Raw genomic sequence first — 27,729 nt, 5'->3', positions numbered from 1 at the left:
TGTACATTAGTTACTGATTTTGACGTGTTGCTAAGTTGTTGTTGTTGTTGTAGCGATACAGGCTCCTCAAAAGTTTTTGGGAGTGTTATCGATGTTGATGATTCTTTGACACCCCAGCGGGTTAGGGGGTCAGAATATACACGCGGTAGGTATGCCTGTCGTAAGAGGCGACTAAAATACCAGATTCAAGGGGCTGTGTAGCGCAACCCTTCAGGTTGCCAGCGCAATATATAGCTTCCCCAATCCCAATTGTCAACCTCACCCATCCGCGGCGAATCCTGTTTCACTAACAGACGAGGCTCTGGCGACCCCAAGCTCCTCATGGAACTTGAGGGTGGGGAGGGAGTTATGGCCTGAAGGTTTAATGTGACCAAATAAATCGTTCCCGAGATGGTCGGGCTAGCACATTAATGGTGCTGTGTTACCGAAGCGTACCGGATTTTTATCCGGCAAAGGACCATCACATCGATAACACTCCCAAAACCTTCGGGGAGCAACCTTATCGCTACAACAACAACAACAACATGATTCTTTGACGGATTAGATCCGGTACGTTCCGGTAACAAGCACTAGTCCATCCCTCCACTCACCCCCTAGTTCCTTGGAACAAAATACCTTTCACAAATTTTAAATTAAAAAAAAAAATTCCAAATAGGTTAAGATGTTTTTTTCTTTTGGACATTATAGTCCAATTCTATATGAGAAAACTGTCAAATTCAATCACACTTTGTTTAATACACTTTGACTATGATCATTGGAGTTCACAGTGACTATAATAATGCCGCAATGTTTGGTTTGTTTTTTTCTGTTAAGCTTTTTTATGTTTGTTTTTTAATACGACACTGTTGGAAATGTCTCAATTGTCTTCGATAGCGTATTATACCTATTTATTTACAATTGCTTAAGAAGTTTCACTTCTATGGCGTGATAATAACTCAAGCAGTTTTGTTTTCTTGTTGCTTCTATAGAAGATTTCTTCCTGAAAACGCAGAGTTCGAATACGTGAGTCTACACATACCTGTGTGTTGCTGCATTGTAGGGATTTTTATTTGATTTTTTTAACGTTACTATGCGCTTTCCAAACCCAGTTTATACCGCGCCGTGCGACTGTGAAAGTACAACAACGTGAACCCGCGAGACGTAGAGACTAGTGCTGAACCTAATTCGTGACGGAATACTTGACGGTAGTACCTGAAAACAAAAGTGACCCGGCCTATGAACAGGTGGCTTAAAATTTTTTTTATTTTTTTTGAAAGTTGGGCATTAAAGGATTAAAACATTAATCTCTCGTATGTTAATGCTGTTAGTTAACTCTTCTTCTTCTTAGTTACACATATCTATTCGCTCGTATATTTATCTCAAATGCATTTAGTTATACTGCCACTAATGAATTTCATATTTTCTGTTTAATATCGATCTTAAGTACATAAGGTATTCTTTGACATACGTCACAATGTACGCACTGAGGTATGATTTTTGAACATGAATGTATCATGTGCGTTTATTATCTTATTCAAGGCGAATTTATACAAGGTGATGGCAAAGCAAATTCAACCAATTCGCCGTGCAATAGAATGTCAACATAATGTTCATTGATTTCGATTAACTGACATATTGGAGTATAAGGCGTTGTATGGAAAATAATCAAGAAGAAGCAATCAGCTGTTGGGATAAAAACACTTGGTACTGAATTCGCCTTGTATCTTATTTATAAAATGTTTTAATTTGTTTCATCAAAAGTTGTTTTTGTTTCTTATACTTATCTATTCTTCTTAATTTTATTATGTATGTACTATATATTTCAATTCATCGTATTTTTGTATTACAATAATGAACTATGACGAATTCATTTGCAGATAAAATAATAAAAAACTTTAGAAAATTTCGTGTAAACACGTAATCCCTACACGACCAAATCCCGACAATTCATAACCCCTACGACATATTGTAATGGAAATCACCCTTAATGTCATAAAAAATACACATCTTCAGTATTGTACTCTTATTTTAGCCATCTCTGCACAACAACACTTACCCGATCCAACACCAACTACGCGATCCATAGTATATCCGCGCAGAATACCTTACTGCACAGGCGGCCTTTGGTCGCGCTGTTGTGTTACTTGGAATGCACCTCACTTTGAATGCATTTAATGATACAAAATACACACACACTTATAGACCACACAAGTAGTCAAATTTTACCGACCCAAATATTCACTTGAACTCAGCACGAGTTTGTTTACAGTGTGTGACTAATCGACATATGAGGTCGGAAACTTATAACCTTAGGATAAACTTTCATCCCACAGTCATTGTACCTCCTTCCAGAACCACACACTCAACAAAGTTTTATACAATTGTATCCAGGAAACTCTTCAACATACTACCCTCCGAAATTCGGGCCATGATGTATATTCTACAATATATCGAAGTTCTGCTACGACCAATTCAATAAGCAGCTTAATAACAGAGACTAAAAGAAAATAATAGCAGCCATTTTCTTTACTTTATTTTATATACCTACACCATTATTTTTTCTTTTACTTACATTTAGCTTTTCCAATAGTAGCATCTTGTAATTAGGCTAAAAATCATATGTAGGTTTTAAAAAAATTATAACTTAATTTCAATATTTAGCAGTCGCCCCACTGCACTAATGTTTCAATATTTTTGATAGATATGACATTTGTCACTATGTTAAGCTTAACATAAAAAATGTTTTATCTTTTTCTTATATCTACACGGTCTCATACACATATTATGCATTCGTTAGTTTATACTTCATAATGTTAAACTTTTTTATTTTTATTTTGCTATTGTAACTTTGCTACATATGGAAATAGAAAGGTATAAGAAAAATGCTCAATAAAAATGAAATGAAATGAACTGAAATATGTGTCGGTCAACGTGACGGGTTGACAAATGTAAACAAACTCATGCTGAGTTCAAGTGATTATTTGGGTCAGTAAAATTTGACTACTTGTGTGGTCTATAAGTGTGTGTATATTTTGTATCATTAAATGCATTCAAAGTGAGGTGCATTCCAAGTAACACTACATCGCTTCAAAATGATAACCCAACACCGGCTACCTGATCCACAGTGTATTTGCGCGGGGAACACCCTTTTGCGTAGGCGTAATGTACTATAATGAAATTTTAGTAAATTTTTCTGGATTTTATGTTGTCGGGAATTTTCCTAGACGCGATGTTATGCAGTCGGGATTTCTTGTCTGGACTGTGTTTTGTCGGGATTTCTGAAAACTAGCGGGATTATGAGGCGCTAACTTCGAAAAACGGAGTAATCATTTTCTATCTCCAATACCCAGCCGGGTGATGCACAGAGTAATTATAAAATATTAAATTAAAGAAATGGCTGCCTTATTCATTCGGATGAAGATATAAGAACAATTTTTTAAATATCCATTTCGCCATTATTCTACGTTTAAAGCAGCACGACGCCAAAGGTTTTCTGCCGAGATAGGGCGAGATTTCACTCAGCAATTCTCGAATTTTAAATATATCACATTTGAAAAAAGCAAAAGCAGCCTCTAAAAAAGTAAGGCGTTATATAAGAGTTTGTAGAGAAAAGGTTAAAACTTTAATATTTATTTGCTACATTTTATTGTTCATTTTGAATCAAGGCGAATCCATACAAGATGATGGCAAAGCGAATTGAACCAATTCGCCGTGCAGAAGAATGTCAAGTCAAAAGTAAATTTTTATTGATTACGATTAACTGGCATATTGTTGTACAGAGCGTTGTATGGAAAATAATCAAGAAGAAGCAATCAGCTGTTGGGATAACAACACCTAGTACTGAATTCGCTTTGTTTTGAATTTAAAAAACAAATTTTAAACTTCTCATATAGTACAAACCATCAAAGAGTATTGAACAAAGTGTGATTGAATTTGACAGTTCTATCATACAGAGTTAGAATATAACGTCAAAAAAACAAAAAATCTTAACCCAATTGAGAAAATTTTTTTTTGGAGCACTGCTCTTTGCCATCTATTTCAAACCCAAAAAAAAAAAATTATTTTAATGTGTGAAAGATAGTTTGCATTATTATATAAAATACTATGACCTTAAATCATGTTTGAACGGCTAAAAAGCTCATTTCTTTGTGAAGCTGAAATAAGACGGTAAAAAATTGACAACTTATTGGATTGAAAATTTCAATTCAAATTCAGAAAATTATAAGTATAATGTTATTTTTCAAAAGTTATTCCAATTCATACTACGTAATGTAATACTTATATGTTATTGGCGGAAGTGTTGATACTTTGTTGACAATGGTGGCTTGGATATACTGTACCCCAAGTATTCTCCAAGGCGGGTACATCCCGAGCTAAGAAATCAAACGGGGGATAACTCTTTGCAACAAGTTCATGAGGATGCTCCGGCCATCATGAAAGTACTTTAGTCGATACCGCAGTTTGGAAGCAATGGAAGGGGGAGACCTCCACAGAGTTGCGAGAGGCAGGTGGAGGAAGACTTGATCTGAGCACACAGTGCTTATACGTTTCTTGCGGAATTGTGGACGCTCCGTTGATTTCGTCATCACTGCTGTCATACTCAATGCAGATCAATGCTTGTGACCTTTAGAATATAGCTGGATGTTGTAACTGACCTCTTATGAGAGAAGGAGAGAGAAGAGAGGAAACGGTTTTTTTCGCTATCTTCTTCATGTGAGCAAAATTTATTTAAGTGAGTTAAAAAGTCCAATGCTTCCTTGACAGATAGTAGGCCTTCATATCCTTGCATGAAATTATTAGCGCTAACATTTACCATCTTACATACTTTTATTTCCAGTGCATGAAAGAAAAAATACTTGACAAACTTTCTGAACTTGAATTGTAATTTTCTGAACTTGAATTTTAATTTTCTGAACTTGAATTGTAAGTTTCTGAACCTGAAATGAAATTTCTGAACTTAAGTTGTAATTTTCTAACCTTGAAGTGTAATTTTCTGAATTTAAATTGGAATTTCTGAACTTGAATTGTAATTTTCTGGACTTTAATTGTAAATTTCTGAATTTAAATTGGAAATTCTGAACTTGAATTGTAATTTTCTAAACTTGAATTGTAATTTTCTGAACTTAAACTGGAAAAGGTGTAAACGGAAAATTTTTACACTAGTTTGAAACTACAGAAATAGTACCAAAAAGCGGACTAGATCTACACTAACGATTTTTTAACTATTTAGGAACTATCGAAAAAGTGCCAATAAACCAACTAGTTCTAAAGTCGAAATTTGTATCTAGCTTGAAATTGCAGAAATGGGATGCAATCATATAAAAGAGATAGAGGGCGAACTAGTAGTGGTTCCTTATGCACTATAAGCTAAGATTGTCACTATAGGGTATGCCTGTGTAGGGCAACCCTCAGGTTGCCAGCGCAATATATAGCTTCTCCAAACGCAGTTGGCAACCTCACCTATCCGCGGCGAATCCTGTTTCACTAACAGACGAGGCTCTGGCGACCCTAAGTTCCTCATGGTACTTGGGGTTGGGGAGGGAGGGTATGACCTGAATGTTTAATGTGGCCACATAAATCGTTCCCAGGCTAGCACCTTAATGGTGCTGTGGTACCGGAGCGTACCGGATCTGTATCCGGCAAAGGACCATCACATCGATAACACTCCCCGAAGCCTTCTGGGAGCAACCTTATCGCTACAATAACAACATTGTCACTACAGTGTTAATAAAAAAAAACTGGCTAAAATGGGTTTATAAAAAGATATATTTTATTTTTAGTAAAATATCCTTTTAGTATAATGTCAGATAGATAACTTTAACTTATGTGTTTGGTTTTATTGAAATAAGTAAGTATGGTTTTTGAAATTTTCATATTCTTTTCTATGTTGTTGTTTTTGCTGTCGTAGTGATAAGGACCACTCCCCGAAGACCTTGGGAAGTGTTATCGATTTTGAGGGTCCTTTGCCCGATGCAGATCCGGTACGTTCCGGTAACAATCACCATAAGGGTACTAGTCCGACCAACTCAGGAGTTCGGGGTGGCCAGAACCTCGGCTGTTAATGAAACAGGATTCGCCACGGGTGGGTGATGTTGACAATTGGGTTGGATAAGATATATATTGCGCTGACAACCCTTCGAGAGGGTTGCCCTACACAATCTCTTGATTCAGTTTGGTATTTTAGTCGCTTCTTACGATAGGCATACCTACCGCGGGTATATTCTAATCCCTCTAATCAGCTGTTGTCATAGATAATGCTAGCATACAAGGTAAAATGCAAAAAAAGTGATGTGATAAAATGCTACATGCACCATATAGGGTTAATTGATTTGTTTGCATTTGTTAGATTCACTTTGTCCATAAGTCAGAGATACAAAAACGAAAATGTTAACAAATTTGAGGCGAAAAGATAAACATTAGACTGGGGCAATATTTTTTTTTTTTTCAAAAAACTGTTATCGACAACGTTTTTAGGGGACATTTTTTGGTCGCACAGGGTATACACATGAACATTTTTTAGTAGGCCATGAAAAAAAACTTAAAAATCAAAGTCGAAAAAAAGTAAAAAAAATTAAATTTCGCAGGCTCGAAAATTATTTTTTTGGGTTTGCCTAGTGGAACTTTTTTTCCTGAGCCCAAGCCCTATCGAAAAATCGATGGCGCGCCATCGGTTAACTTACGTCCATACAAATCGACCCACCCTAATAACCATTTTAATTTTGATTGCTTTTTGCAGACATCAGCAGCGGCTAAAGCTAGTGCATTGTTCGAATGGCATAACTTTGCTCGTTTAAGTGTTTTAATCTGAAAATTTGTTTGTCATAGTTATTGGTAGGTTTATAATTTGTAATAATTATTTTAATTTACATTTTTTAGCGCACCTCTGCCATTTCAGTTTAGTTGAAAAAATATGTATATGTTTTTTTTTCAGTATTATTAATTAATTGCATATTTTAATTTTTATGTTTATCTTTAAATTTTCCACTTAAACTATGATACAATAAAAAAAATTAAGTAGAGCGTGTGACATGGTTTAGAGACAAACCCAAGCTGATCTTAACATTTTCTTTACGTTTGTATGTATGTAGTTCAAAAGTTACATTTGCAGAATAAAAATTATCAGGTTAAAAAATACATAATATTTAAGTTTTTAGTTAGAATCTTCAGTTAGTTGAAAACGATACTCTTAACACTGTATATATGTATGTATTACTTGTGTTGTTCATTGATTGTTGTTAAGTACATATTTAACTCTAATTCATAAAAAATTCAATTTGTTCATAAAGTTCTTATAGTAGAAACATTTTAAAAAGTTCTTTTACGTAAGAGGGAAAATTTTTTTTATAGAAAGGATGTTATTTTTTTTTGTATATATGTATGCTGCTGCAAACACGAAAATACAAATTTCATCATCATTTCACGAAACAGATGAACCATCGCTGTCAAGATATGCACAAAAGAGTTGCTAAACTCGCAAATACCGCTAGGAAATACATGGCGCACCTCAGGAAGAATAAAATCGTTAAATCACAACCTTCCTAAAGCCCTATACCGACCATAACACGACGTTTTTTGACATCCAGGTGCAGAAGATATACTTCAAGGGAGGAATGAGAGGAATGCCAAGGTAGTGGTAGGGGTGTTACAATCTTCAGACGGGTCGAAAATGGAAAAGTGAATTGGAGCTGGAGTATACTCAAAGCATCTGCAGGTAAATCAATCGTTCCGACTACCAGATTCATGAAGTATCTTCCAGCCGGAGGTCTATGCCATAGAGAGAGAGAGCAGCCAGACTGCTTCAGGATATTAAGGCCACAGACATCAATGTTATGACCTTTGTCGACAGCTTAAGGGCGAGCCTACGGGGCTATGTATGCCTGCAAAGGAATGCTAGGTAAAAAGTGGGGTCTGAGGCCAGACCTCATGGCATGGATGTATAAGGCAGTTATTCGACCAATTCTGACATATATGGCGCTCGTATGGTGGAAGGCGGTGGAGGTGAAATACATAATTAACATGCTAGGTAAAGTTCAACGATCTGCCTGCGGAGCGATCACGGGGGCAATTAGGTCGTGCCCCTCGGAGGCTTTAAACGTGATATGCAATGTTCCACTGGTAGATCTCTTTATCAAGGAAACGGCATCTCTAGGGGCCCTAAGGCTTGGGGAGTTGGGCCTTTGGAGGGAGCGTACATACGGGCACGGCCGTGTCCTGCTCAATATTGACGACTCCCGCATCTTGTCAAAAACGAACTACATACGTCCAAGGACAGTCTTCGACACAAACTACACAATTCTCTTCCCCACAAGGAAAGATTGGAAAGATGGTGGGATCACTCAGAGATTCGACATCTCGGTTTTCACGGCCGGATCTAAAATGGCTTGCGGAGTGGGAGTATTTGCGACTGTCCGCCCATGTCCTTATGATTGCGGCTTCTCGACTCGGCAAGCGTGTTTCAAGCTGAGATTTTCGCTATACAAGAGGCGTGTAAAGCGTTAATGGATATCAATGGTAACGGTAACAGGGTAGCCATTTTCGCCGATAACCAGGCGGCTCTTGGGGCCCTCGGGTGAGAGACGATATCATCAAACCTGATTGGGCAGTGTAGGGAGAGCGCCATGATTCTGGCGAGCCGGCAGATCGTTACCCTGATATGGGTGCCGGGGAATCGAAACATACAGGGTAACGAGATGGCGGATGAGCTGGCACGGCGTGGAACGGCTCTTGATGTCTCAGGAGCGAAGGAGTTCCTTGCACCCCTGGGACTCATCAAGGGTCGCATCGCCAAGCACTGGTTGAGTGAGGCCAACAATAGGTGGAATCGGTTGCGGACCTGTAGAGTTTCGAAGAGCCACATTAGTGGCCACATTATAACGAAAAACGATTTATAGCTGTCCTTAAGATGAACAGAAGGGATATATCCAGAGTACTTGCGGTGCTCGGGGGGCATTGCACAATTGGGGTACATGCGGCACGGATAGGACTGGAACACAATACCTCCTGTCGCAGCTGCAAGCGTCCGGAGGCGGAGGAAACGGTTGAGCATCTGCTGTACGAATGCCCAGCACACTGTCGAATCCGAATGAAGTTTCTTGGAAATCCCTTTTTCGAAAGCCTTCCAGAAGTCAAGGATGTTAGGCCGGGAAAGCTTCTCAAATTTATAAACTCCACGGGATGGATATAGGGGGTCGGGTTTCCCTGAGGCGCTTGGAAAATGTTAATTAGTCTTCCCACAACACCCTTTCATTGGTTAAGTCACGAGTTTGTGGTATCAAAACGGCGAATGAGCGGTAATTGGAGTCAATTGGGACTTATCACTCCAACCAACCAAAGGCACTTCAATCGGGTGTCGTGCGGAGATGTCTAGCCTCTCTGGCGTCCATAAGGTACCTAAATGTCACCCTTTGCTGAGTTCCGCGGTACAATCATATTGAAGGGAATGAATTTGCAGATGAGATGGCTAGGACAGAGGAGTTAGGAAATGGATATAAGCCAGACCACCGCTGGGTTATTTCCCCAGGAAAATCGAGAATTATGAGATTAGGGCGGGAGCGGACTCGCTGTGGTCCAATCGGGATGATTGTGAGGTATCAAGGCCCTTATTGCCATGTTTGTGTAGGAAAATACCTACTAGTTTGCTTCTCAAGCTAAACTAATCTCCCGTGAGAATAGTTACGGGTGGCAGCACATATCATTTCGGTATGCAACGACGGTGGCGCATTCCAACAAGCTAGCTCTGTAGAAGCTGTCGGGATAAGGAAGAAGAGAAGTGGATCATCACTTTGCCGATGTCCGGCACCGCGAACAAGGCGACTCATATTTCTGTGCGAACGGTTTTTCGACAAGTCTGCATAGGTTGGGAAGATGTATCTTTCACTCCTGCTTAAGTTCATCAGATAACGCAAGTGATTCGTTGAGAACCATAAGGAATTAATTTGTTTGGATGAATCGGCCGCCACCCGGCACTTACTGAAGGCACTCATAGCGAAAAAAAATGTCCCCAAGTAGAAGTGTGGGAAATTCCTACGCACGCTCTCTCAACCTAACCTAACCCACACAAATACTTTTTGAACACCAGTACTTAAAAAATACTAATTTAAAATAGAAAAGGTCGTAGAGCCGAAGTGTACGTACGGAAATTCCGAAAAAGGCGATGCTGGAACACAACATTTTTAAATGCTCAGAATGGAGTCCGAAAAGAGCACGAAATCACAGTCCCATGGATACAATTCAACAACTTCGTAAATACTACTAGACTCAAAGCAAAAAGCGGGACAAGAGAAGGATATACGAAAGCGATTCTCTAATGGGCGACGGTTGTGCTTGGGGTGCGTGCCACCCGTAAAAAAAGGCTAACTTAAATGGAGACGATAAGAGAGTCTGGTTGCAATTGTATTTACAAAGAAAAAAGTACGAGCGAAAGTGTTCTGCTTTTTGCCAAACTTAAGCTTCACTTTAGAACTCTCCTATATTACACTATTTGCCAACAGAGAGTACAGGATGGGGCGAAGCACTGCTGCTACGACAACAACAACAACAACAACAACAACAACAACAACAACAAGAGAGTACAGGTCCTCTTCCTGGCAGTTCGTATTCTCAAAGCACAAGGTATATTAACTCACCCTCTTCACCATCCCGTATAAAATGCTTGTAATTTGCTCTGACTTTAGCTTATATTTTGGAGTCCGATTTCCACTTCCGATAATACTTTTTACAAATTCTGCTTACGTGTGCGATTCTGATAAACTTACTTTCGTAACATCCCTAATGTACGTACATAAATATACACGATTGAATACAATAGTTGCTTTCTTTAGTCTTTGACTTTTATATAATATACATGTTGCTAACCTTTAAGTAGTTGGTTAAAATTTTGTAACGCGGAGCACAGTCACACGGCAAAGGATAGTGCAGTTGTAGCATTACTTTGAATGCGTTTCTTTCAATGCATTCTTGATGGTACAATATTCATACACATATATCGACCACACAAGTATTCAAGTTAAACTGACCCACATAATTATTTGAACTCAGCGGGAGTTCAACAACACATGTGCATGCCGACACACACGACATATATCTGTTTACATTTGTCAACCCGTCACATTGACCAACACACTTATCGATCAGTCACGCTGATCGACATATTTGTCTGTTGGTCATATTGACTACCAAAATATTTATATGCATCTAATTACATGTGTCCATAAATAGGTCACCATAATAATATGCTGACTTTTCATATATGCATTATGAATGTACATATGTACTTTTAGTTTGTAAGTATTAGTGTAAACACATATTTGTAATGTAAGAAATTTTGTATAAAAGAGAAAGTATTTTCTAATTAAATGCAATTATTGTCAGACGCTAAACAACGAAATTCCTTTTATTTAAACGTTTATATTTCACAGTGAATCAAAAAGAATTTTTATCTTTTTTCTTATATTATAGATCACTGTAGTGTTTTTTCGGCGGAAGCAGTAGCCGTAATCAAACAGTGGAAACTATGACAAAAAAAAAAAATAGTTAAAACTTCAACCAGCCAAGCAGTAATAATTCCGCATAGCACAACATCTAAGCGTGTGTTAGAGTGTAAGTAATTCCTTGAACCTACCAGCACTAAATGGTGTGCGCCTAACTCTGACAAATAATGTCAAATTCCTAGGCGTAGTTTTGGACAAAAAAAAACTATATTGCATTATATATGTGTAAGCGAACCACTGGCAAAAAATGGGGACTAACACTCAATATATGCTGATGGATTTATACCGCGATTATTCGACCCATAGAATAGTCGTATGTGGTCAGCTTTGAGCAACGCGTCAAACCTAAATTTGCTGGATAAAATCCACAGCTCTAGTTTTACCAGCGTAAGTAGTGCTCTAAAACCAACGCCTAGCGAAGCTTTAAAATTGTGCTTTGCTTATTGTACTACACCGAAAGAAAAGTCTCGTGTAAAATTAACATTTCTGCATTATCAATTTCACATTGTGGCGAAAAATGCCCGAAATGACCGAATCAGCAAGTTTCACGTTAAATTGATATGAAAACAGTTAAATCAGTCTTTCATGTTAATAAAGGCCATCCATTGAAAATGCTATGCAATGTAGTTTTTTTTTTTGCTTTTGTTCCTGCTCTGAAAATGTATGGAGCATAGAGCAGATCCGTAGCATAATACAGTAATATCATTCCTTAGGCTATGAACTACGTCGCGTTTTAGAGCGGGGCAAATAGCAGAAAAAATGCAGATCCTAAAAAGTTCTATCAATTTTTTGTGCTACGGCTCTGCTCCTTCTCAGCAAATATAGTTTCTAACGTTTGAGAATTATTGTAATTTTACATTTGAATTCTAATGTAGTTCTCTAATGCAATTCCAATCGAAACCTAGGTTAGAGAACTAGGTTAGAATTCGACTGTGAAACGATTCGAATAACACTAGAAATGTGATGTTATGATTATTGTCACAGTTATCGGTTATTTGCACGACATGATCACTCATTCTTCACAAATCACCCACAGAAGATTGTGCATTCACGAGTTCAAAATTGCCTCGTTCTGCGCATCTACGTCACACTTTACTGCTTGAGAGAATGAAAGAAAGAGAGAAAAAAACAAGAGCTAAAGGAAAATGACGTAAAAATTGCCCATAAAGAACAGATGAACTAATGTTTACATGCGCAATGCGCCACCTTCTATAATTCCCTCATGCTCATTCTTAGTGTTATACAAACAAAATAAAAATAGTGGAAATATTACAAGTTGCGAAATAAGTTTTTTTATTTATAAAATAAATACTAGTAAGTGAAAATTAATCAAAAAAAAGTTAAAAAAGGAAAGCGAGCAGATTATTGAAGTGCTATTTGAATGGCATGAAGAAAACGCTTCCTCATCCCTACCTCAAACCAACGCTGAGCTCAATCTTTAAGTACGGTTTTAATTTATTATAATAGAAAAAGCCTTTGAAATATGTTCATTCTTAATACACAAGATTATAACCAAATAAACGTATTTGATATAATGAAACAATGAAAAATTCGCTGATTTTAAATAATTGAACTTAATTGCGCATCACTTCAAAATTCTCATTAGAAACTCATTAGAATTTGACGTTAGAATGCGATTAGAATTCTAACCCTTTTCTCGATATCGAGCACGAAGTCCCCTTTTTGTCGAGAATGCTATAATTCGCGACAGTTTCGCAAACCGTCCTCTAACCTTCTACGTTAGAGAAATACATTAGAATTCGATTCGTCTTCTAATCGTTTTCTAACCTAAATGTTTGTTGGGTTACTCTGTTCATGTTCAGAGCCGGAGCAGTAGCAGGGCTTATTTTTCGTTGGTACTGCTGCTCTGGAGTACCTTAAAGCTGTAACGACATTGACTGATCTAAATATGCATACCATAATATTTTTTGTCTAGATTGTCCAAACTCAAATCAGGAGAGGACCAGCGTTTAAAAAACTGATTTGAAAGAGATGAATGTAGAAGCCGCTTACGACAAGTTTTATGGTAACGGTTTATCTTATTTATAATAAAAATTTTTTGTAACTAACCATTTTTAACTGATCCAAATAAAGCTTATGGAATCACATATGACCAGTTGAAGTACATAAACTGTGACGACTTGGCGTTGGCATTTCCAGGCAACGAAAATATAGGTTATAGAGCAGAATTTAGGGAAACATTACGCTTTGGAAACACAAGTACGTAATATATTTCTTTATAAAGTTTTAAATAGTATATTTTGTTTTAATATTAACAATTTTCTGTTTTAGTTTCCAGAAGAATCTCTTTCGACTCTTAATATGAACTCAAATGTACAAAATTGGCTTGAAAATCAGCCTCTTCCCTCACCAGCTAGCAATTCCAATTCGGCGAAAGTTACGGTAAGGGTTGTAAGGGTAAGGGTTGAAGCTGTGGATATTCTTTAAACTTCAATTTCTTGCAGAATGCAATTGACATGGTGAAAAACTCAAAAAGCGGCCAATCTCTACTAAGCTTGTATCAAATGACGGAAAAGTTGGATATGGATGATAGAAAAAGATTGCTTAACATTATTGTGGAAAACTTCTTCGATTCTAATTCACGAAAGTACATAATACCGCATCATATGTATAAATCATATGAATAAATTGGCTGAAAAAATTGTAGAAATTTTTCCCACACAAAATATGGAAATATATTACATATCTCCCAAGGATGGACGGAGAACCAGTGCATATGGTATTTTATACAATCGCTTCAATAACTTGAATCGCAAGCGCTTAAAACTTGAAAGCACCACGTCAGAGGAAGAGAATGCATCTGATAAGGAAACACTCTGCTCCACTAATACATTTCACTTAAGAATAAAATGAAGTGTATGAGTGGTGACGAAAGCGATGCAATCAATTTATTGAGCGAGAAATATAAGTACCGCATTAATGATATACGTCATTTAAAAGACTTAAAATCTATCCTGGCATTTTTTTTTCATTTAATTTATGTACGGTTACTCACAAAAATAAGTACAACACTTGGTTTATGCTGAAAAAACCTAAATGCTGTGGCTCACAGCTTAATTGATAATTTTAATCTAAAATATCGCAAATTCCCTAACAGAATTTTTTTCGGCGAGGGTGTTTCTTCCATACATCGCATGAACAAAAATGCATTTTGTAAGTGGGAAATTGCACAACACCCTCGCCGAAAAAAATTCTGAAAATTGAGAAAAAAATTTTAAGCTCTTTCTAACTTCCAAATTATTATACCAAAAATAATTGGGCTACAAAACTACATACTCAAAAATTTTCTCGAAATTCTGAAAAAAAAAAAATTGAAAATTTTGATGATCATTTTTGAAATTTTGATTAATTCTCCTTACCTTTGAATAACCTTTGACATTTTTTTAATGTGGTTTCTGTTAGGGAATTTGCAATATTTTAGATGAAAATTATCAATTAAGCTGTGAGCCACTGCATTTGAGTTTTTTTTTTCAGCATAAACCAAGTGTGTACTTATTTTTGTGAGTAACTGTATGTAGCTCGAATTCGATTTTCATCTAATTATCAGTGTCAATAATGAGGCTTACTTTCTAGTCTATAAACATGAAATTATTGGATTCTTAGAGCACTATCAATCGTACAAAGTTGGTTGTATGGGGAATGTTATTAAATTAAAAAATGTTGAATTTTTTATAAGTCCACCTATTCATTTGTACTGCATTAACGAAGGAACTCCTGTCATAAGAAATACGAATTTTTAGTTCCTGTTTATTCATTAAAAAAATATGTAAAGTGCCTATTCATTATCAAATTGAAAAGTAATAATAAATATACTAAAAATAATTTCAATTTGATGTGATTTTCATTTCAAATCAACAGTTTTTAAATGTAGACTTGACGTTACTTTCACGTAAGTATCATTTCCAATTAACATTTTTAAAATGTTGTTTCAACGTTGCTCTACGTGAGTATTACATAAATATCATGTTAATTGTACGTGTTTCATACACATACATTTCATGTAAAAATGAAAGAGTCGAAATGATAAATTTAACATTTTTTCATTTCAGTTGAGAATTGTAAACAAAAAATGTTAACTTTACGTGGTTTTTAGTATTTTTTTTCTTCAGTGTAGCTTTATCCCTTGCCAAGATATTTGTTTTTTTTTTTAAGACACACAACAAAATACCCCACAATGCGCTAGTGTTGAGCAAACAATACAAAGAGAGTTCTAAATCAATTTAAATTTAAAATGTAAATTAAAAAAAAAAAACACACACACATTTATTCTTAATACTTGTCTACTCTTATACGCATACGTAAACTTTTGAGTTAAAACCTTTAAAATTTTGTTTATATTTGTTGTTGCTATTTATTGTTGGTCGATGCATCGCTTGGCTTAGGCAAAAGTGGTGTTGTAGCGACATTTTCGCGTTCGCCATTATTATCTAATTGATCATTATTTGGATCCGATGTAATTTGGCTACTTAATGAGCCAACATCTAAAACTTCACCACTACTACTACTGGTCATATTATGCGGAGGTGGCGCATTATTATGACTTTGTAATGATATGTCCTGTTGTTCGGAAATATAGAAAATAATTATTAATTATTCCATATGTATACATATATGTATGTATGTTTATACGTACATTTAATGACGGTGAGGCTGTATTGCTTCCAGTTGCATTTGGTGTCTTTTGATGAGCTCGCGATCTCACTTCATCCTCGTGTACTGAGTGTAATAACTTAAAACCAATAAAATATTTTAAATGATTGATAAATAAATAAATTATAACAATCTACATTAAAAAAATGCATGCCGTCACGGGACGCCTAGTATATGTGAAAAATCGACATTGTAAAAGTAACTAAATATGGCATAAGGATCAAATAATATATAAAGATTTCTTCTCGCAGTGATGATCAAATGACCCCGGGAGGATAGCGAGCGCGTCCGCAAAATTGTCCCCGATAGAGGCCCCGATATAACCATCTAACGACCTTAAAGTGAACCACAAATGACCCCGGGAGTAGCCCGGGAGTCCTCACAAATTTATCTTGGAACGACCTCCAAATGACCACTATGTGATCCAGAAATGACCCTGGAAGATCCCGAGGGAGGCCTTCAAATCATCCCGAAACTACCTAAAAATGACAACGGGAGTAACCCGGAAGAGCTCCAAAATTTATACTGGAACGACCCCCATACAACCCCGAAGTGAAGCCCAAATTACCCTCAAATGATCCTGGGAGAATCCTCGAAATGACTACCAAACGACCCCGAAGTGCTCCCCCAAATGACACCGAGAGGATTCCGTGAGCGTCCCCAAAATCATCCCGATATTACCTCAGGAAGGCCCCGACGAAGTTCCCGAAGTCTTTCCGAAATTACCTTCAAATGGCCCCGAGTAATTCCCCAAAATCATCCAAAAATGGCCCCCAAATGACTTCGAGAGAGTCCGTAAAGTCATCCCGCAATGACCTCGGTAGGACCCCGAGATAGTGCCCAAATCATCCCAAAATGGCTGCGAAATGACCCTGGGGGACGCCAAGAGATTCCCCCAAATCATTACGAAAGGTCCCCCAAATGACCCCGAGGGAGTCCCCGACGCGTCACCACGCCACAAATCGGTTTTATGCCCGGCTATAGATGTTTCACATCAAAAATTTAAACAAGTTAGTAAAGCGAATTGAGATTCTTTTAGCCGAGGGACACATATTCCATTAAACCATTTATATAACGGAAGTGTTTAAAAATTGTTTATCTTCTTTTTATTTCCCCCCTTTGTAGCATTGTTTCGGTGCTCTTAACTATATGCCAGGTTTTTAGTTTGTATCTTAATGTCTTATGAAAATTGATCGCTACATTATCACTTCCGTACAATTTCGAAGTACCTCGATCCGTGCGGCGCTAGGGGAACTTTTTGTATTTTACTCCTTTAGGACTCAGAAATACGTTCAAAATTTGAAGCATATAGTTTTTTTGTATTTTTTTATTATCTCCATCAGTGCGCCACCTAGCGTTTCTCCATTTGTTGCATTTTCACGGTGCACTGAACTGAGTGTAGGGTTTCAAGTTTCTATATCAATGAGAAGTTACGCGAAAATCGAAAGCATGCTTCCACATGATCTAAATGGATTTTCTAAATATCTTTAATTATCTCGATTCTAAGCAATGTTCAAAATTTCATGTCTGTAGAGATCGGGAAGTTCCTTAAAACTCCAAAGCAAAATTTGCGAATTCGGATGATTTTTTTTAAATTTTCACGATGCCTGCGCCAACCAGTGAAAACTTTTCCCCCATGTTGTTATGTCGTGGAGGGGATGTACTCGACACATCTACAGCTAAGCCAATCATTCCGACTTCCTGCCGCTAGGCAGTGTATTCCAAGCCGAGGTCTATGCCATAGACAGAGCGGCAAAGCTGCGGCCTCCAACATCGACGTAACAATCTTCGTTGACAGCCGAGCCGCCTTATGGGCATTAGAGTCCAACATGATAAAATCGGACATCGTGCGGAGGTGTGGAGCCTCTTTGGCTTCTATAAGTCATCTCAATGTCTCCCTTTGCTGGGTCCCTGGGCACAGCGGCATTGAAGGGAATGAACTCGCGGATGAGATGGCTAGGAAAGGTTCCGACTTAGACATAAGTGAGGTGGACAGCTCCGTCCGACCGCCGCTGAGTTGTCTCCTAGGGAGAATCGACGAATATGAGAACAGGGCAACGGACTTGCTATGGACCAATAGGGTTGACTGCGTCTCAAGTCTCAAGGTCCTTATGGCCATGTTTGGATAGGAAGGGCACCAGCTTCCTTCTCAAACTGAACAAATCTGCGGTGAGGGTACTAACGGGAGTCATCACAGGTCATTGTGCTATCGCACCAATGCTCCGACGGTGGCGAATACAACAACTGCAGAAGCTGTCAGGTTGAGGAGGAAGAGGAGTCGATCTACCACTTTCTCTGCCGATGCCCGGCGCTTCAAAGAAGAAGGCTCAGATTTCTGGGCTCACGCTTCTTCGACAGCCTGGCAGAGGTTGGGAAGTTGGACGTCTCGCTTCTTCTTGGGTTCATCAGGGAAAGCAAGTGGTTCGTTGAGGACTGCTAGAAGATAATGGGGCTAAACGAATTTACCACCCCGTACTTACTGAGGGCACGCACAATGGACAAAAATGTCTCCGAGTGGAAGTGTGGGTATCACCCACGCACGCCCTCTTAACCTGTTATGCCTTCGGGTTCTAAATTTTGTTTCAAATTTCAAGGATTTAGCTGTACTACAAATGGATTTTCTAAAGAATTCGATCCCTGCCTCATATAGAAAATGTTTGTTTATTAAATATAAGATCTCTCGGCTATCGGGAAGTTGCTTAAAACTCGAAAGCAAAATTTAAATTTTTTTTAATTTGCACGATATCTGGACCACCCAGATAATTTTTCCCCTTGTTGCATTTTCATTGGATACTGAAGTACTTTCTTAGTTTCAAGAGTATAGCTATAGGTTACGTATCCAACATTAACGCTACATAGCTCTACGACAAGTAATTTAAATAGCGGCCACAAGATTCCACATATACTAAATATCTCGATCCGTGCCTCATCCAGCAAATTATTTTAATTCTAGATATTACAACCTTCTAGAGCCCGAAGCTTTGTTTAAAGCTTGAGATTTCAGGGTTACTTTCGTAAGAAGAATATGCCGTTGAGCGAATGGGTCATAAGCTTTGCACCCCAGGGCTCACCGTTAAAAGACTGGTAACACGCCAGGCCCACATGGTATTTTTCCTGTCATGCTTGAAAGAGTAGGAAATATAACCCCGGAATGGCTACACATCGTGGTGGAGTAAGGACTAGCTATCCTATGGAGGTAGACCAGGAGTTCTATAAAGCTGACAAAGCTGGACTTGAGACTACGAGATTGAAAATACATCTATTGAAGGGCGAACAGGTGCAGGACCTTTGTACAAAAAGCAAAAATGTATAAAAGGACCGTAAAAGTATTTATCTATACCCTTTTACCGTCCGCATAAAGAGTCGGCGTGTAGAAGCAAATGGAACATTTCAAACGTAACTGGATTAATCAAGTGTACCAGATGCTCAGTATGGAGTATACGAAGTGGGAGCGAGAGTATTTTCAACATTCGCAGCCACTTCTATACTGAAGTAACTGCCAAATTCGGGGAGCGGAATAAAGGCTGGGCGTAAGATCTTGTCAGTTAGCCAAACGTCCATACGACAGGACAGCATATCAGGATAAGGTCCAGTTCTTCTACCACCATACTTAGCGTCTACGATCTTGACTTTATCTTTAAAATATATGTAAGTATATTTAAAACTTTTCAGATAACATACAAAAACTTACCCTTTCAACTTCATCATCAGTTATTTCATTACTTATTTCAATACCACTTTTACGAGTCTTCTCTAGAAGTGTTGCTTTCTTGGCAGTTAAGTAAAGACTACGTTTTATAGCCATGTAAACTACATCGGTGACTGCACGTACAGAATAATCTGGTATAAATGTCTGCCTGATCTTTGCATCTATATTTAATGATTGAATCGAGCCACGTATTTGCTGAGATGGTGAATCTAGTAATGGATATATAAAAATTAAATTATTATTAAAAAAATTATTATACATATAAGATAATTTCTTAAATAATTCAAAGGACATAAAAAACCTGCATATACCTAATACTATTGTGACGACCGCATGTCATCATCAGCCGAAGTAGTACTCACATATACACACGCATATGGATACAAACTACAAATATACATTTATATAGCTGGTAAACAAGCATGAAGTTCACGAAATTACCAGACCTTAGGAGAAATGGGTGAACGATGAAACCGAGAGTATAAAAGCAGCACAAGCTGAGGCATGACTAAGCAGTTTGATTTAAACACGCGATTAGTTGTGAAGTAAGAGTTATTGTGAAGTACTCTCAAAGTAGTATAATAAAGATAATTTTGCATTATTGAATATTGGAGTTATTTATTCAACAGTTTAGCGATTCGAACGTTAGCAGAAGGTTTGGAATAAGCGGAATTTCCCTAAATACGTTACACTATGAAACAATTTCATAGGCATTTTCATTTCGCGAAATGGTTCAAACTTTAAGCGTTAAAACTTTTACTCCTTACAAAAAAGGTAATTTTTGTATGATGGATTGGCTGCGGGGCTATTCAAATACGACGGCGAGAAGTTAGTAAGGCCCATGCATCAACTTCTAGGCCAAATATGGTCGAACAAGTGCTTGCCCAGTCCACAAGAAGAGGGATCCTGCAAACTCTGCCAACTATCGCGTAATCAGCCCTTTAATAACGCATATAAGTTCCTGTCGAGCATATTGTGCGAAAGATTGAAGCCCACCGTTACTGATTGGACTTTATCAGTGCAACTTCAGATCTGGTAAATCTGTCATCGACCAGACTATCACTATGCGCCAAATCTTTAAAAAAAAAAAACGAAAAAAAATAAGAATTGACAAACATCATCTCTATGTCTGAATGTGATTTAACCACGGCTGTGCAAAATGACGTTGAACTTGGACTTGGGAACGACCTCTCAAAGCCATTCGAAACTAAAAGAGGTTTCAGCAAGGGTGACTCCCTATCGTACGATTTCTTTGTTTTGATGCTAGAGAAAATTATACTACCAGAAGAACAATATTCTATAAAAGCGTGAAATTACTGGCGTATGCTGAGGACATTGATATTGTAACGAATTTTGGGGAATTCTGCTTATTTTACACCTTCTGCAAACGTTCGAATCGCTAAATTGTCGAATAAATAACTCCAATATTCAGTAATGCAAAATGGTCTTTATTACTTTACTTTAGGAGTAGTACAATTATACTTCACAATTATACTTCACTCCGCAACTGATAGCGAGTTTAAATCAAACTGACCATGACTACTGAGCTTGTTCTGCTTTTATACTCTCTGTTGCCTTGTCCGCATATTTCTCCAAATGTCTATACGCTTCTCCTTCTAGAATCTTCCACTTGGCTACCAGCTATATGCGTGTGTATGTGTAGTTTATAGCCTCTCGCATAGCCATATGCGTGTGTATATGTGAGTGCTACTTCGGCTGATGATTACATGTGTTTATGAGTATCTCTCCGTTGCCTTGTATGTATGTGTGTAGATGATGATTGATTTGTTTATGAGTGGCTGCTTAGTATCGGCTTAGTGATGGTAGTATCGCTTAGTGATACTAATATTCGTCACAACATCATCAACCTGAACATCCGCGCCGTAAGTTCTGCTTCCCCCAAACTGGAAAAGGGTTTGATGGTGAATGAGGACAAAACGTAGTACCTGCTGTCATCGAGCAAGAAGTCGCCACATATGCGCGTTGGCAACAACGCTACTGTTGGCAGCCATAATTTCGAAATAGTAAAAGATTTCGTCTATCTGCGAACCAGCATTACCACAAACAACAATATCAGCTCCAGAAATCCAGCGAACTACTTACTTAGCTACTTTGTACTAGATAGGCAATTGAAAAGTAAAGTCCTCTCTCGGCAAACGAAAATCATGCTCTGCAAGTCACTTATCGTACCCGTCCTGCTACATGTTGCAGAAGCATGGACCACGGCTACATCAGATGAAGCGGCTATGGGAGTGTCTGAAAGAAAAGTTCTTCGAATGATCTACGGACCATTACGCGTTGCCGACGGCGTGTACAGAAGAAGATTTAATGACGAGATGTACGAGCTTTACGCAAACATCAAACTAGCGTATTAAAACACAGCGGCTACGCTGGCAAGGTCATGTTATGCGAATGAAATATGATACTCCTGCTAAGAAAGTATTTTAATCGGAAGCCGCCTATGGAAGCAGAGAAAGAGAGCGGCCCGCAATCCTCTGGAAGGAACAGGTAGAAAACGATTTAAATTCCCTTTAGTGTTGCCAATTGGCGCCAGGTAACCCAACGAAGAGCGACTGGCACGCCTTTTTGGAGGCCTTTGACCGTTTTAACGGTTAAGCACCAATTAAGCAATTAAGTAAAACTTTAACCAAATTTAAAAAAAAATTGGAGTAACCGTTAATGAATTTTCTTCAGTTCTAAATATAATACCAAGAACCACAATTTTTCAAAATTGCAAAACGATACTAACGGCTTGCAAAGCTTTTAAATTTTTTATCATTAATGTCGGCAGTACCACCAAAATTTTATTAAATTACTGCTAAAAAACAATCCTTATAAAAAATTCCGTTAGGATTGGTCGATTTTTTTTCGTTTTATGGCATTTAAAGTATTGTGACGAATATTGGTATCACTAAGCGATACTACCACCACTAAGCCGATACTAAGCAGCCACTCGTATGTACGTAAACAAATCAATAATCATCTACACACATACATACAAGGCAACGGAGAGATACTCATAAACACATGTAATCATCAGCCGAAGGGCTACCGCATATACACACGCATATGGCTATGCGAGAGGCTATAAACTACAAATACACACGCATATACCTGGTAACCAAGTCGGAGATTCTAGGAGGAGAAACGTCTAGACATTTGTAGAAATATGCGGACAAGGCAACATATAGTATAAAAGCAGCGTAAGCTGAGTTGTCAGTATCAGATTGATTTAAATACGCTATCAGTTGCGAAGTGAAGTATAATTGTACTACTCCCAAAGTAAACTAATAAAGACCATTTTCCATTACTGAATATTGGAGTTATTTATTGGACAATTTAGCGGTTCGAACGTTTGCAGAAGGTGTAAAATAAGCGGAGTTTCCCTAAATTCGTTACAGTATTATTAAAGGATAACTCCAAAAATAGGGGCGGCACCACGTCCATTTCATCATTGCTGACTTGAAATATCAGTATAATTTAGTTACATACTGCAAAGGCGTTAAATTTTTTGTTACCATTAGACTTTAAGTAGGCGTGGTCTCTTAACGAATTTGCTTATTTTCATAAAGTATTTGTATAGTGGATAGGACAACCTCTATGCCAAATTTCATTACGATATCTTCAGTGGTATTTTATTTACGACTTGCAAAACTTTTGAATTTACTTCTTCTGAATTTATAAATCTCGAAATTTGTATATCTTGTAACAAAGTCAACCTACGTATCAGGTTTCATCGCCTTATAAGTCTTTGCTAATGCATTGACGCATTTTTCTCATTTTTAGAAATTTTGATATCGATTTTTATTAGAGTGTGCGTGGTGGCCAACTGATTCCGTTTATTTTCACACATTTTATATATAACAGTGTAACGAATTTTGGGAAATTCCGCTTATTTGAAACCTTCTGCTAACGTTCGAATCGCTAAACTGTTGAATAGATCACTCCAATATTCAGTATTGCAAACTGGTCTTTATTTAGATAGCTTTGGGAGTAGTACTTCACAATTATACTTCACTTCGCAACTGATAGCGTGTTTAAATCAAACTGGTTACTGAATACTCAGCCTGCGCTGTTTTTATACTCTCCGTTGCTTCATTCTATATATTTCTACTAAAGTCTAGACGTTTCGCCTTCTAGAATTCCTGTATCTCCTGTAATTGAGCTACATATGCGCGTGTGTATGTGTGAGTAACTAACAGCCTAGTGATGTCAACATTCGCCACAATAGCAAGGACAGTTTTCATGCCAAATTTCATCACGATATCTTCAAATGCTTTCGATACACGGCTTGAAAAACAATCCAATTTTCGTCTTCTAAATGTAGTTATGAAGTCAACTCTCATATCAAGTTTCGTTATTTTATCCATCTTTGGTAAGGAATCATCGCTTTTGATCCATGCCGGCATACCAAACTTAAAGATATGTAAATTTTGACTGAAGCTATCCTGCTAACGGACTGAAGGACGAACAGATGGACATGGCTCAATCAAAATTTTTGTTGTTGTTGTTGTTGTAGCGATAAGGACACTCCCCGAAGGCATGGGCGAGTGTTATCGAGTTGATGGTCCTTTGCCGGATGCAGATCCGGTACGTTCCGGTACCAAGCCCGACCATCTCGGGAACGATTTGTTATGACAACATGCGACATTCTAGGCCATCCCCCTCTCCTACCCCCTAGATCCATGAAGAGCTCGGGGTCGCCAGAGCCTCGGCTGTTAATGGAACAGGATTTGCCACGGATAGGTGAGGTTGACAATTGGGTTTGGAGAAGCTATGTATTGCGCTGGCAACCTGAAAGGGCTGCGCTACACAAACTCCTTGAATCCGGTATTTTAGTCGCCTTTTACGACAGGTATACCTACCGCCGGTATGTATATGTATGTCTACTCGATTTCTTTAAGCCATTACGTACTACTGTTATCCAATACCCTTGTGTACAAGTGCACCCTGGGTATGTCGACTGAATGAGTCCGTAGTGTTACCAGAAGTTCGTTTAGCGACCAAACTAAAAAACCCTACCAAAAGCCAGGACCTATGTTATACAATAACTCCGCCCTATGGGCAAATAATAGAAGCTTTCTAAGACCTATGCCACTTGCTGCTTGTGTACTTGAACTTAACTTGTTTGTTACTTTCCAACGTAAGCTGTTTTGGATGTGATCTTTCTATTTATGCAAAAAAGGTTCAAATTTAACGCCTTTGGGAATGACTAAACTTCGAAAAATGCAGATACCCACGTTCTATATTAGGACGGCATTATGCAGCCATCTTTCTATACGATAAAGAATTATAAACTGTAGTAAGTATATGAATTCGTTGAATTAGGGGTTGCGAAGAAAGCAGAAGAAATTCCGGAGGAAGCGTGCTTAAGCTGCAGTCGTATCAATATATACATTGATAGTCTGGCGGCGATCAAGGTACTTATCTCATACAGTACTTCATCAAGAATTTTCCTGGAATGCAAAGAAGCATTGGAGAGATTTCGCTCAGGCCGAACCATACATATGCGGTGGGTTCCCTGTCATAAAGGAATCGAAGGTAGCGAAAAGACCGAGTCACAAAGTTGTTCATATCTCTGAAGAGACAAGACTTAAGGCTCACAATAGACATACTAACTGGACACTGCCTTCTTGCATCACATGCCTATGAGTTAGACCTCGTCATAAAAGCAGATGTAGTAAGTTCGAGCTGCAGGAAGAAACTGTTCAGCACGTCTGTTGTTGTTGTTGTAGCAGTGCTTCGCCCCATCCAGTAGGTGCGACCGATCATAAATTGTCATCAATATCCTCTAAGGTTCTGGGTATTCAACAGGAACTGTTTGGTTAGCATCTCATTTCTCTCCCTGATGGGGAGTATTCTCCCCTCATTATGTAGATGGTGTTCTGGGGACATAAGAAGATAGCTCGTTGCGGTTCTGAGAGCAGTATTTTGGCAGGCCTGTAGCTTCTTCCAGTGAGTAGTTTTCAGGCTTGGCGGCCATATAGGGGACGCGTACCATGCAATTGGCTGGCCAATACCTTTGTAAGTGGTAATGAGCGTTTCTTTGTGTTTTCCCCAAGTACTGCCAGCAAGAGATTTGAGGATTTTATTAGGGCTCTGGATTTTCGGTACAGATGCGGCTGCATGCTCAGCCCATTTAATTTTTAGCACGTTCTGTGTACGTATCCTGCGCTCGCGAGTTCATGGCTCCAGATACTAGGGGTGGCAGAATTGCCAGATCTAGAGGCAGAAATTAAGCTAGGTCCTAGAAAACTTCTAATATTTGATAAGAGGACATAAGTCCTGGTGCCTGTTTGGGGGTTTACTGTTTGGTCGTCAAACAAATTCTGGCAACACTATGGACACATTCACCCTTATCGCGAGTTTTTTTTTCGCCCGAAAATATTCACAGTTTTTGTTCACCCTATCGCAGAGGGTGGCGAAAGAATTTTTCGTGTTCGAAAAAGATTTCACCTTATCGGCAACTCTTTGTTCGGGCGAATTGAACAGCGGGGAAACCCAAATTTATTCACTCATATTTTACAGGCGAACGAGAGGAAAACAAAATGTAAGTAATTTTTTGTTTTGAAATTTTGTACTCTTATAATTATATGTACTTTTATGATTAGAAATAAATCAATAAATAATGCACAATCGGAAGCTGAGTGGAAAAAAGTGAAATTCCTGTATTGCTAAGTAGGTTAATTCTATTTTTTATGACAACGTATCAGTCGGCCAAGTTATCCATTGTGCACAAAGCAACGGTTCCAAAATGTTGAGCTCCTCGCTGAAAGTAGATTGGCTAAGACCCACTGCTTGGTCCTTTCCAACGCCTTTCCCTATGCGAAAAAATGAAGACATGTACTCAACTTTACAATTGGTGGACCTCCAAATTTGTGCTACAATGGGGGCAAGGAGTTGGTAAGATATCTAGCAAACATTAGAATGCCGGCTTGTTAACCTGTAATATTGGCAAAAGCTAATTGAAAAAAATATAACTTGTTATTTAAAAAATAAAAAAAAAATAAAAAAATAAATGTAAGGCGCGATAACCTCCGAAGAGATCTAAGGCCGAGCTTCTCTTCCAATTTGCGTCGTGCTCCTCTTGATTTTTCCCTACAAATTGGCCGGACGGGACCTACATGTTTTATGCCGACTCCGAACGGCATCTGCAAGGCAGATGAGTTTTCACTGAGAGCTTTTCATGGCAGATATACAATCGGAGCGCTTGCCAGACACTGCCGAGGGGCGACCCAGCTTAGAAAAATTTTCTTCTAATTGAAAAATCTTATTTCTAAAATTTTGATGTTGCTTTGCCCGGGAGTTGAACCCAGGGCATACGGTGTGATAGGCGGAGCACGCTACCATCACACCACTGCTGAAAATAGTAATTTTTAGCTTACAGTGAATCATTTAGCTTCAAAGGGTTAGAACGGTTCCTTAATTGCCTCCGAATCGCTTTCACATTTATATTCTCCTCGCACTCAATCAATACCAACCTAAGTGCAATACTAAACATTATTTTATAAATTTTTTTATTTCTATTTTTGTTGTATTTTAAGGAAATATATGCTAGTTTACAAAATTTACACAATTGCAAGTAAATTATTTGTTCACTGCTAGTTCACAATAGAGCATCAGCTGTTGCGAAGTGAACTTTTGTTCGCCCGAAATTGCCGATAGGCGGAAAAAGTTCACCCGAAAAAAAAAAATAAGGCGAACACTTTTCCGCGTGAACTTCGCGATAAGGGTGATTTAGTCTATGAGAGGTCTTTATTGACCGGCCAGTTCAACTTAGCCTAGGTAGTTAACTTTTTTACGCATACTATGCCAAATGCAAATTTATATATTAATATCAGCAAAAAAGGGTTCACTGACGAGCTTTCCTATGCAACGATC

General features: G+C 38.2%; 1 protein-coding gene and 1 long non-coding RNA gene across 3 annotated transcripts in view; one reads left to right on the top strand and one right to left on the bottom strand.

Annotated features, from left to right (window-relative positions):
- The window catches only part of uex (metal transporter uex), a 164,409-nt gene that overhangs the window by 17,621 nt on the left and 119,059 nt on the right, over window positions 1-27,729 (bottom strand). Inside the window, exons 8-10 of one of the 2 annotated variants that reach the window (XM_067765362.1) lie at window positions 19,831-20,057; window positions 16,123-16,218; window positions 15,562-16,046 (exon numbers count right to left, since the gene is read on the bottom strand). In XM_067765362.1, coding sequence (XP_067621463.1) covers window positions 15,837-16,046; window positions 16,123-16,218; window positions 19,831-20,057 — 533 coding nt within the window. In that variant the 3' untranslated portion in view covers window positions 15,562-15,836. Of the gene's footprint in view, window positions 1-15,561; window positions 16,047-16,122; window positions 16,219-19,830; window positions 20,058-27,729 lie in introns of those variants that run through there. The other variant, XM_067765363.1, reaches the window with a different exon arrangement.
- LOC137239743 (uncharacterized) lies at window positions 3,873-15,260 on the top strand. The gene is made up of 6 exons (XR_010949469.1): window positions 3,873-6,810; window positions 11,437-11,577; window positions 13,405-13,494; window positions 13,563-13,688; window positions 13,761-13,871; window positions 13,934-15,260. It is a non-coding gene; the product is annotated as an uncharacterized lncRNA (long non-coding RNA).

This window comes from Eurosta solidaginis, chromosome 2 (genome assembly GCF_040869045.1).
Source record: "Eurosta solidaginis isolate ZX-2024a chromosome 2, ASM4086904v1, whole genome shotgun sequence".
Classification (NCBI taxonomy): Eukaryota; Metazoa; Arthropoda; class Insecta; order Diptera; family Tephritidae; genus Eurosta; species Eurosta solidaginis.
Note: the sequence above shows the minus strand (reverse complement) of the source record. Positions and strands in the feature narration are given on the sequence as shown.